Source organism: Toxorhynchites rutilus, chromosome 1, assembly GCF_029784135.1.
Source record: "Toxorhynchites rutilus septentrionalis strain SRP chromosome 1, ASM2978413v1, whole genome shotgun sequence".
In the NCBI taxonomy this organism is placed as follows: Eukaryota; Metazoa; Arthropoda; class Insecta; order Diptera; family Culicidae; genus Toxorhynchites; species Toxorhynchites rutilus.
The window spans coordinates 186961332-186972937 of NC_073744.1; the positions used below are offsets into that span (position 1 = coordinate 186961332).

The window sequence follows — 11606 nt, forward strand, 5'->3', positions numbered from 1 at the left end:
TATAATAAACATTTCACGAAACTATTTTATGCCATTTGTTTTTTTTTCTATGTCTGTAATAAATCGTAGATGAGTATGGCAAAAGTCGTATTTGGTGCTTTGACAATTCATGAATATATTCATGTTAGATCGCAATTCAATTCCAACATAATCGCTATTATAGCCGGTCAAAGTTGCATATTCATCCAAACAAATTCGGTAAGCATTTGCCATGTATGTATATGGCCTCCACTTTTGCATGCATATGCCAGTTAGGCGCATTATATGCCAATGAAGCGACCCTAATTCCTCCATATATGCATGTAGAGACGCTTGGAGAATGCTTCGCTCCATTTTTTCATATTTCATTGAAGCACACTTGCGCTTTGTCGTCAAGATCCAAAAGTGCATCACCCTTGTCGAAAATCGAACACTTCTCTAATTACATTATGTTGTTACCGAGTCTACATTTTTTTTCCGTACATCAATTTTGTTATTTTTGTGCGAGTGAAACAAATCTCAAGTTTCCACTCGGTTCGTGGCAGTTCAACACACACGGGACATTTTTTTGATTACTCGGCGCGTAATTATTTATCGGCAGATATAGCGGGGCAACTCCAAGCGCCTCCCCAGAAATTCGAAGGTAGAAGAATTAGTTTGTAGAATTAATTTCGGAAAAATAAAAGAGTCGAGAGTTGCACGCTAACACGATTGGTCGAGTTTTAGTTGTATGAAAGAAAGCCAAGACCGTTCAGGCTTACGCTACACCAACCAAATTTTAGGGCATATGATGTTATATATACGCTTGTTATGCGATTTAATGTTTGCTGGGTAGTCAGTCCAGGCTACCTTGTCATATACCCTGGAGCTGCACTGAAAAATATCGCGAGATAATATATCGCATGCGATTGAAAGCCTGCATTGTAAGGCTTTGTTCTCACTGCAGCGGAGCATCAGCGTGGATTGCGCGGGGCGTGTGACGCTTACAATTAATCGTTTATGTTCTTACCGATGTGTTCACACCAGGCTGACGCGTCGTGAGCATGGTTTTGGCGTGTGGCTAGCGTGCAAACGAAAACACTTCACGCCGGCGATATTTGTACTTCACCGCCTCTCTCTTGCATATGTTTGTTTGTAGTAGTGACATAATTTAATTTTTTTGATTTTATTTTTATTTTTTACGGGTTAAACCCTCCGAGTTTTTAGCCGAATACATCCAACGATGTTGGATTGTTTAAAAATAAACCAATTTTCATTAAAAAAAAACACACATTGACAATTTTCATTAAACACGTCGAAGCGCTGCTGGCACGGTGCAATGTGAGTGAATCAAAATATCGTGGCGAGAATTGAACACGCCCCGCTCACGCCATGTTGACGCTCCGCTGCAGTGTGAACATGGCCTAAAGGAAGCAGCATGGGTGATTTCGCGCTTTGCGAGTATGGTTGTGACGAACGCATGCCGGTGATGGTGCAATCTTTTATTACGCGATTCTCTCGAAATTATGCGATTTTTACTTACGCGATATGCTCGAAATTACGCGATTTTTCTGATGGCACATATCAGTTGGGTTAAAAAAAATCAGTGTACCCGCCCCGAGTGTCACCCGGCACACTACGCTACTGCTTCTTGCTTACTTTGCTAACGATGACTAATATTGAACAACCCCAATCAAAACATTCGAATGTAAATAAACCAAGCCCCGGGCAAGGGGATATGATCCGCGAGTCAAGATGTGCTACAAATTTAGCTGTCATTGCCAAACCTATCAAATTACTCGGCGAACTCAAGGCAAATCTATGGAACAAGGTGCGCCCATTCGCTAACTAAAAAAAGAATTGTTTTTTGAAAAAAAAAATTATGTGAAATGTAATGATCATGACAGAAAAGTAAATTTTCATTCATTATTTTTTGTTCTAGAAGTGTGTTAATTTCGTCCTTAATTTCGTTTTCCAAATGGCGCAAATCATTATGGTGCCTTCAACGCAAAGACAATAAATGAAACGCTTGCAGCGTAAAACGTAATGAATATAATGAATATAGAAATGAGTATTTCATAAAGTATCAGTATATTCCACAAATTGTGCTCAATCGTCTTAATTTACTTTTGTGTATTTTTTAAATGGCTGCAGAAAACCACTTCACGTTTTGACCCACCTGGTAGTATGTTAAGTGCCTTGTTTTACACCAGCTTGAGAGTTTGGCAGTTCTCGCGAGTGACAGTGGTCGCAAATTGCATTTGCGACCCGGACATGTTTGACGCTGTCAAATCCTATGTGCTAGTATACGGATGCCCTCAGGCTGAAATAAACCAATAAGTGGTCGTTTCGTTTCATTTCTTTTTCTGTGTCTAAATATCGATGAGTGAGCCTGCGTTTGGTCGTAAATATTACTAGCATAAAAACCAGCAAAAACATGCAGGAGAAACTCCGCCAGGATTGTTTCATTCCGGGCTGCAGCTCGCAAAAGGGACATATAATGTTTATGAGCGTCCACAAATGCGACGGTTTCCAGCGTTGGTGGAGCGAAACCGGTTGGGTGCAGCAGCATCGGATAAACAGAACCATTCGCAAAACTACTCGGGTCTGCGAAAAACATTTCGAGGAGAAGTACATTGACAGGAGCTATAAAATGCCTCGTCTCTTTCCGGACGCCTGGCCGACGATGTGCATAGAGGAACCGAAACCGGAAGAAACGGAACTGTTTGTGCCAAAGCCCAAAAGGGCTGATGGGAAAGCGAAAAGTATAGATCCTAGGTCAGAAGTAGATCCAAAAATGTATTGCAGATTATGTGGCAACAATGACGAAGGCCCAATGGAAGGCCAGTTGGATCTTTTCAGGGATGGAGAATTTTTTTTACGATTATGTTTGGGTGAATACTTTTCGAGATTGGATCTACCACGGGGAATTTGCAACAATTGTACAGTGACGGTCAAATCATGTCTAGAGTTTCTGAGAAAATGCGAGTTGACACAACACAAACTAGATGTATTGTTCAGTCCTAGCGGGGAGCTCAACACAGAGCCCGAATGCGTACTACTGAATGTAGAGGTAGAGGAGCTCAAACAAGAGAAACAAGAACTGGATATAAAAGAGGAACAGTTTCTGGGTGCTGAAAATGAGCATAACCATGAGTCAGACTATATTATGGCAGAGGTTGATCTAGTTGAAGATATGATTGTGAATTCTCAGCCATCAAATAATTCGAACGAACAATGTGGAAGTCGTAACGAAATCAATCCGGATTATACACCCACACCACCAAAGAATTCTCTCAAAAACCTGTCCGGTCGGAAACTCGAATTTCCCCAACCGAAACGAAGAACGAAATCAGCCGCTGACTCAAAACCTAAACAGTCACGTTCGACATCGGGAGAAGGCAGCAGGATATGTCCGATCTGTGGTAAAACTATCGCGCATAAAGGCAAGTTTACTTCACACATGAAAATGCACAGCGACGAGAAAGATTATGCTTGTAATATTTGCGGAAGACAGTTCATCATGCGGAGGGAGCTTCGGATGCACATTGAATCGTTGCACGAGAAGAAAACATTCGTTTGTAACATATGCGGGATCAAGTGTGGCTGGAGGAAAGCACTGCAAAGACACATGAAGAACAAGCATTCCGACGAGAGCACGTTCAAACACAAATGTACGTACTGTGGCAAGGCTTTCCTGCTGCCAAATCAGTTACGGTTGCACGTAATGGGACACACGGGTGATCGAATTAGATGCGAGATTTGCGGTGCAGGTTATAGGTGCGGCATTCAATCTATTCTCTGCAGAATTTTGAACCCATTTCATTTCTAGGTACAACTATATGTTGACCCAGCACAAAATACGAGAACATGGCATGGAGATCAAGGGTGTTAAATTGCACAAAAACGGCAACCGATCTCGTAAAAAAGCTGAGTCGAAGCAAGTCATCCTGTCATCAGGATCTTCTCAGTAATCCCAACCGGAAAGCAATGCCGATACCATATGATAGTGCCCCCCTCAGTTATATAATAATGTTAATAAAAGTTTATTACCTGTTATCGTATTCGCTAGACGGACAATTTCGATGTTCTGAACTGTGCTCTCACGTTGAGGGGGAGACTTCGACCTGGAGAGTCAAAAAAAGTCACAGTCACACACGTTTGGACCGCACGACCGCATAGTTGACGTAGGATTCTGCTAGGCTATCTGTTGCGTGCTGATTGTTGATATGTTTGAAAAATTACTTCGTTAAATTTTCAGTAGCAGCAGGATATCGCAAGCGAGCAGATATTGTATTTCTCCCGCTGCGAATAATTGTTGTTTACGTCTCACTTTGTGTATAATTGTGCGTGTAAGTTTCACGGGGCGCCGCGCAGGTCGTGGAAGTGAACTTTACCGCGATAAGGGGAACAAGAACAGTCGGCATCTTCGAGTGGCGCGGATTCCCCATCTGTGGCCTGGGGCCATGGCAAGCGGACATCCTCGTCAAACCAGGGGAAAAAAAAGCTCAAATGCCTAGAAATTCTCGTGACGAAATCTGTTTTTGTTTTATTGTTTTCTTGTTAATTGCTTGTCCGTATGTGCATGTAAAATGGATAGTAAGCGCACTTTGCGGCATGGTTTCGGCCGTTTTTACTGAGACGAACCAACCCAGGAGGCTGAAAGTCTCAAAAATAAAGAATGAAAAAAAAAATTCGTAAAATTTTTTGATAATGATTTGGTGGCCCTGAAAAGTAGTGTTGTTTGAAAAAACCAATGTTTTTCGTTTAGGATATAATTTCTAATTTATTTATAACTAGCTAACACGGCAAACTTCGTCCCGCCCAAAATTTATTTTGTTGTTATCAATACCACCAAACATTCAAGTTTTTTTTACTTATGATCGTGGGTCCAATCGCAGAACTGTTCATTGATTCATCTTCTAATTGACCCTTTACAATTTGATTTTAATATAAATTTCCTAGGACTTCTACCAAAACTCGTCATTATAATTTCAGATTATTTTCAGACTCAATTCTCGTTCAAGATTTTTCAATCACTTCCAATTAACATGTTTCTCCGTTACATCGAATAAATGTTTGATACAGAAAATATGATAGAATGAAGCCCTAAATCGGATAATTCCTTCCTCGAGTTTTATCAACGACTCTTATCAACACGTTGAGCGATCCATTTTTATTTATATACTAGCTAACCCGGCAAACTTCGTCCCGCCCATTTACTTGATTAATTCTCGAGTAATGCAGAAATTTGTGTTTTATTTGTATGGCAGCCACCCCTAAGAGAGGGGGGAGGGGTATCTAACCACCATAGAAACATTCATTGCACCCTAAAGTTTCCATATGCCTAATTTGGTTTAATTTGCTTGATTAATTCTCGGGTAATGCAAAAATTTGTGTTTCATTTGTACGGCAGCCCCCTCTAAGAGAGGGGGAAGGAGTATCTTAACACCATAGAAACATTTATTGCATCCTAAAACCTCCACATGCCAAATTTGGTTTCATTTGCTTGATTAATTCTCGAGTAATGCAGAAATTTGTGTTTCATTTGTATGGCAGCCCCCCCTTTGAGTGGGGGAAGGACTGTCTAACCATCATAGAAACATTTATTGCACCCTAAAACTTTCACATGCCAACTTTGGTTTCGTTTGATTGATTAATTTCCGAGTAATGCAAAAAATTGTGTTTCATTTGTACGGCAGCCCCCTCTAAGAGAGGGGGAAGGAGTATCTTAACACCATAGAAACATTTATTGCATCCTAAAACCTCCACATGCCAAATTTGGTTTCATTTGCTTGATTAATTCTCGAGTAATGCAGAAATTTGTGTTTCATTTGTATGGCAGCCCCCCCCTTTGAGTGGGGGAAGGACTGTCTAACCATCATAGAAACATTTATTGCACCCTAAAACTTTCACATGCCAACTTTGGGTTCGTTTGCTTGCTTAATTTTCGAGTTATGCTGAAATTTGTATTTCATTTGTATGGCAGCTCCCCTCAGAGATGGAGGAGGAGTGTCTATTCAGCATAAAAACAATTATTGCACCCAAAAAACTTTCACATGCCAAATTTGGGTTCGTTTGCGTGATCAATTCTCGCGTTATGAAGAAATTTGTGTTTCATTTGTATGGCAGCACCCTTCCCCCCCCCCCCCAGAGAGAGGGGGAAGAGTGTCTATCCAACATAGTAACATTTATTGCATCCTCAAACCTCCACATGCCAAATTTGGATTCGTTTGCCTGATTAATTCTCGAGTCATACTGAAATTTGTGTTTCATTTGTATGGCAGCTCCCCTTAGAGAGGGGGGAGGGGTCTCGAACTATCGTAAAAATGTTTTACGTCGATCGGTTCAGTAGTTTCCGAGTCCATAAGAATCAGACAGACAGACAGACATCTCTCCTGATTTTTATTTTCGTTTTCGAGCGGTAAATTTAGCATTTGTCTTCTCTGTAGAAGATTCAATCGATTGTTTTTTTTTCTAAATCACAATGTTTTTTCTTTTATCAAAGTAATACTGTAGAAAAGTACATATTTACATATTTAAGTATTTTATTAGGGGTTATTTGTTGAGTTGTTCACTTTTCGCACATAGTTGCTTTAAACTGAATTGCCCAATGAAGTTATACAAAATTGAAAGGTCAGTGGTAGCTAATAAACTAAGCTATCATTTGATGCAAAAAAATTGTCATGTGGTTGCTTTCCAAAGCCATGAAAAATTATCAAAGATGCTGTTCGATTTTTCGAACACTTGGTACGATATGGGTTAATCAATGATATTTTTTTACATTCAAATTGTATTTGCCACGAATGTGTTCCATTTATATATTGAAATTTTGATACTTGAAAGTCTACACAAAATCCGATTCCTACAGAAAATATTTTAAAAAAAACTGCCAGCTGCTTATATGCGTTTTAATTTATTGCATTCCACGATTTTGGCTTGCTTCCTAATTCCAATGGTCTAATCCTGTTGCATCATGTTCAAATCCACCGACAAGCACTCCTCCCCAATGTTGCTGGGTGACGTATCCACCATCTGATCATTCGACTCACTCGACGGATTCTGGCTGAACATCTCGTTCGGCAGTTCACCTTCCGGAACTACTTCCAGCATTGATTGAGCCCGCGACTGCAGATGCCTTTCGACTTCCTCCGTTGTTAGATGGCCTTCTTGTTGCTGGTGGTGGTTAATGTTTGCCGCGGGCGCGCCAGCATTCGCAGGCAGTTGGGGTTGCGTTTGCTGCTGCTGCATCTGGGCGATAACCTGGGCCTGTTGTTGGGCCTGAAGGTGGCGTTGTTGCTGGAGAATTGCTTGCTGCTGCAGTATGACTTGCTGCGGGATTTGCTTCTTCGGCCCCGGTTTCCTCCTTTTCGGCTGGTTTTTGTTCATAGAACTGTTGTTCGATCCAGAGGCATCGTTCTTCCGCTTCCTGCCTACGCTAGGAGCAGGTTCAATTTTTGACGAATCGTCCGATGATTCGGTCTCTTCGCTTTCCGACGATGTGAGATCAGTTTTTTCGTACTGCAGCAAGCGGTCCAGCAGGAAGGATCTGTCACGAGTGACTTTGAGCAAGCGACGTTGGCTTGCCCGAAGATTCTCCTGGAAAAATTCATTTTCCTGAAAGATGTTCGTGTTAATCTAGTAAATCAATTCTTGAACTGCTGCAACATACATAGAGCAAATACTTTAACTTATTCTTAAGCAGACTATACTGAGCCTTGTAGTCAATGTTCCGCCGAGTTGGAAGAACGTCGTCATCGCTATCGTCATCCGTACTGTCGCCAGCATCATCCCGGTCATCCCCGGGAAAATCATCGCCTTCGAGAGAACTGCGGTTTTGCTGCTGCTGCTGCTGTTGTTGCTGCTGCTGCTGCTGTTGCTGTTGCAGAGCTTGTTCGTTCATAGAACGACAGTACCAACCGTCCAGCATGTTTCGTTTTAACACTTACAAATTATACTTGCGCTTCCCACTTTTAAACTACTAACATGCTTTTGCTCTAGAAAACACACTGTAGAAAATTGAAAAATTTAAAATTTCGCAAAACAAACAAAACACGAATTGGACATAGCTGCCCTTCAGTAATCTTATCAAGGCTATAGGGTAACCATCAGTGCCAGATGTGAAGACAAAATATTTCATTCTGAAAACATTCACCTCTATTCCGGTTCACGATCGGGTTTGAAATTAGCAAAATGATGCATTTTGTTACCCGTTCGACTTCGATCAAGCACATTTATCAATCCGTTCAACTTCGAATTATTTCGAAATTTGTTTTCCAGCATCGCAAGGATGCCGAATTTGCAGACATGTTCGCAATTTACTGATATTTAATTTTTGTCGCAAACTCTACCCTTTTGCACCCTTATATTTTAGTTGCGGACTGCAGGGTGTCGTGACTTCTTTTTCCATTCAATGGAAAATGCACTGCTAACGTACTTATGCGACTGTTCGTTTCGAAACTACTCGAGGGTAGAGATGTGCCATCCGCTCATGAGCTGTTCCGAAGAATCGACTCTTTGAAGTGAGTTGACGCGGAACAGCTCGCAAAAAAAATCAAACAGCTATTCAGCTCACTTTGATGATGATGAAGGAGAGAAAAGAGCTGTAGAATTGAAGAGAGCGTGTGAGCTGCAAGATTCAAATGAACTGACCGTCTCTCGCTCTTCGTGTTAAGACATCAGTTTAGTTTCATTTGTCCCTCGTCTTTTCAACTGTTATATTCGCGTTGACGGCATTGAGCTTTGTTTACCAGTTTAGGGGGCGCCAAAAATAATAATTGGCTCTCAGGCAGAATAAACACGTTTTTAAAATTCAAATTATTAATGAAAATTAACTTCTGTGTATCAAATGAGTATTCTATTTCAATGAAAAACACTTTGTTTGCAGGCGGTGCAAAAATCTCATAAGAATTTTTTTTTTTTGAAGAAAACTTTCTATTGTAATGTAAAGCCTCAGTAAAAATGTCGGAAATGTTGTACTCGCCGAGTCTGTTGTAAATAATAGTCTGGAATACGTGTTTCAAGTAATTAATAATATGGTGTGAAAAATTTCATTTGAATTTTAACATTTTCAAACTGGCTTCGTGGCTATCGAGTTTGGGACCCAAATTGAAAGTCGGCTCTGACAACTGAGCTGAAGAGCTGTTCATAAAGAACAGCTCATTTAGATGAGCTGATATGATCAGAGCTGTTCATCATGATGAGCTGATTTGCACACCTCTACTCGAGAGAATAGTCTTTTGTAGAATTTATGATATACATCAGAAGTAGAGAGAACGGTTTGCTGAAACTTTCATTTTTCTCATACTCACCTTCTGATTTTCGGTAGGAACATGGAAGGTATAGCGACGCATATTTCTTATGCGCTGTTATTCTCTACTGCTCTCGCTTCCATCTCTTTCATTTATAGGGAGCCCAAAAATCTCCCTTTACGCTCAACCTAAAACTCGCATAGATTCGGGACCGACAAAGTACTAGGAATGTTTACACCAGATTTGTCACTTTTAATATTTAGTTTCAGTTCATTTAATTATCTTTATCTTATCTCCCACACAGGGATGTAGTATTACTTTTCTTTATGGCTTTATTCAACTCCCTGTGCTAATTCTGGCGGATACAAAGGTAGCTTATTTAGATATTTATACACATCAACATTTCAAATTTTGGTCGAAAACTTTTAAAAAAAATCATCTGGCATCACTGGAGGTGATGACATTTACTTTTGTAAGTTTTTAAAAGGCACTGTTTATATTTTGTGCGCTCTATTTCATCTGTGTATAAAAAGATCAATTTCAAAGCAATTTTCGTGCTCAGGAATATTATTGTGTACTTTATACAGTAAAATGGCTCCCTGGGTTGACTGCTACCGGCTGCGTGAGCTGTTCAAACTGAACTACCACAAAACGCAATAATCATGGACTTGGCGTGGAACGTCAACACACTGAAATAGTGAATGACCGTCAGCAGTAACTACCACATCGAGGTGAATCCATCGGATGCCGGAATATATGGTGGTGGTCGTGACGGATTTGATCAAATAAATTGCTCAGACGCAGCGGATTGATCACAGTGGACAGAGGAAATTTAAGACGATCGTCTTGTCAGAGGATGAGCTTACAAAGATGCCAAGCATGCGCTGAGAAGAACCATGGAAAAGTATATGTCTACGTGCAGATTGATTTTGTGCGTCAATTGTACTTCGCGGGTTATTCCCGCAGTTAGAAACCGTTACTTGGGAATAAGAGTGCCGGCTCCATCTGAGGAGGATATTTTTAAAATTTTAAATGTAAGATTGTCATTTGTTTGTTTCTCGAATATAACAGCACTATGTGCATTTCAGCACGTCGGAGAGAAAGAAAGTTTACACATTCCTTCGGAGCTAGCGAAAATAATTACCGCCAAGTCCGAACGCAATTTCCGACGAGCTTTCCTCATGTTGATAGCTTACTAGGTACAACAGTATCCGTTCAAGATGAACGAAGAGATGTCGAAAACCGATTGGCAAGAAATCCTCCGAGAAACCACCAATCAGATTGTCCTCAAAGTTCACAAAAACTGGAAGCGGTGAGGGAACGGCTATACGAGCTGCTAAACCAAGGCGTCTCATCGAATGTTATATTGATGTTACATCTCACGTTTATAAACTACGCTTCAATCGTTCTGGTAATACTAATCTTTAAATAAAGGAACATCGCCTTGTCGGTTTTTAACCACTAAGAAACCCCTACCGGGCTCGAATTGCAGCAGCGTTATGTTTTTATTCCAATGTATTCCAATGCGCAATCAATCGTTTTCTGCAGAAATTTTAACTTTTATAACCATTTGCCGTTTTTGTTTTTGTTTTGGTTTCACAGTTGTTTGACTGCTACGATGAAAGTTCGATATTCGAAATTCACCGCCCTTTAGGATTGGAGGCGAACGGACAGAATGCAAAATATTCAAAAAAACGGACAGAATGCAAAATATTCAAAAAAACGGACAGAATGCAAAATATTCGGACTCGTTCGGATTGTGAAATCCAATCAATCCAATTGGCGATCTAACGTACAAATCTACACCTAGGCGGCGCTGCGGTGAAAGTGATGATGGTTTTAAATTTTGCCATATGAGCTTATGGAAGGTTTGTAGTTCTTTCCATAAATTACAATGTTATAATAATAAAAGATTATTTGATTGCGATGAGTTTGTAAGAAATTTAATTCTGCGCAATTTTATATATAACATGTTATTTATTTACCTCTTTCAGTAGTGAAAACTATAAAAATGTTGACAATGGTTAAATTGAAGAAGGACATTCGAGAGCACAATCAAACACAAGTAGAAAAATGCACGATTCCTGCATGTGAGAACTACCTTGGAAAGCCCGGAAGAAAAAAAGACGGGTGGGTAATGTCGGGGACATAACCGGAGTGACGTAGGACAATACAAAGGGGACAGCTTTTGTTAAATATATATTTTAAATATATTGTTTAATTTCTTCTCCTACGTGAATACCTACCTATCTACCTGAAAAATGGATTAGTTTACTGTTTACTCTTTATGAATATGTTGATGGTTCTGAAAAGAACCTTTGGTGTTGTGTTTTTGTTATCACTCGATATTCCCATCTTGTTCGGTTAAGCCTTCCTGTTTAGCTATTACGTTTGCCA

General features: G+C 40.2%; 2 protein-coding genes and 1 long non-coding RNA gene across 3 annotated transcripts; 2 read left to right on the plus strand and 1 right to left on the minus strand.

Moving 5' to 3' along the window:
* The first annotated feature begins 2191 nt into the window (after positions 1-2191).
* LOC129778327 (zinc finger protein 221-like) lies at positions 2192-4556 on the plus strand. Its single transcript, XM_055785190.1, has 2 exons — positions 2192-3738; positions 3791-4556. The coding sequence occupies exons 1-2, from the start codon at positions 2396-2398 to the stop codon at positions 3930-3932; spliced, it is 1485 nt and encodes a 494-aa protein (XP_055641165.1). The 5' UTR covers positions 2192-2395; the 3' UTR covers positions 3933-4556.
* A 1926-nt stretch (positions 4557-6482) lies between these two features.
* On the minus strand, positions 6483-8054 carry LOC129776591 (myb-like protein AA). The gene is made up of 2 exons (XM_055782324.1): positions 7631-8054; positions 6483-7575 (listed from the first exon to the last, which is right to left on the minus strand). Exons 1-2 carry the CDS (start codon positions 7886-7888, stop codon positions 6919-6921), a joined length of 915 nt encoding a protein of 304 aa, XP_055638299.1. The 5' UTR covers positions 7889-8054; the 3' UTR covers positions 6483-6918.
* Positions 8055-9569: 1515 nt separating this feature from the next.
* LOC129763239 (uncharacterized) lies at positions 9570-11606 on the plus strand. Its single transcript, XR_008740846.1, has 4 exons — positions 9570-10243; positions 10298-10620; positions 10812-11077; positions 11204-11606. It is a non-coding gene; the product is annotated as an uncharacterized LOC129763239 (long non-coding RNA).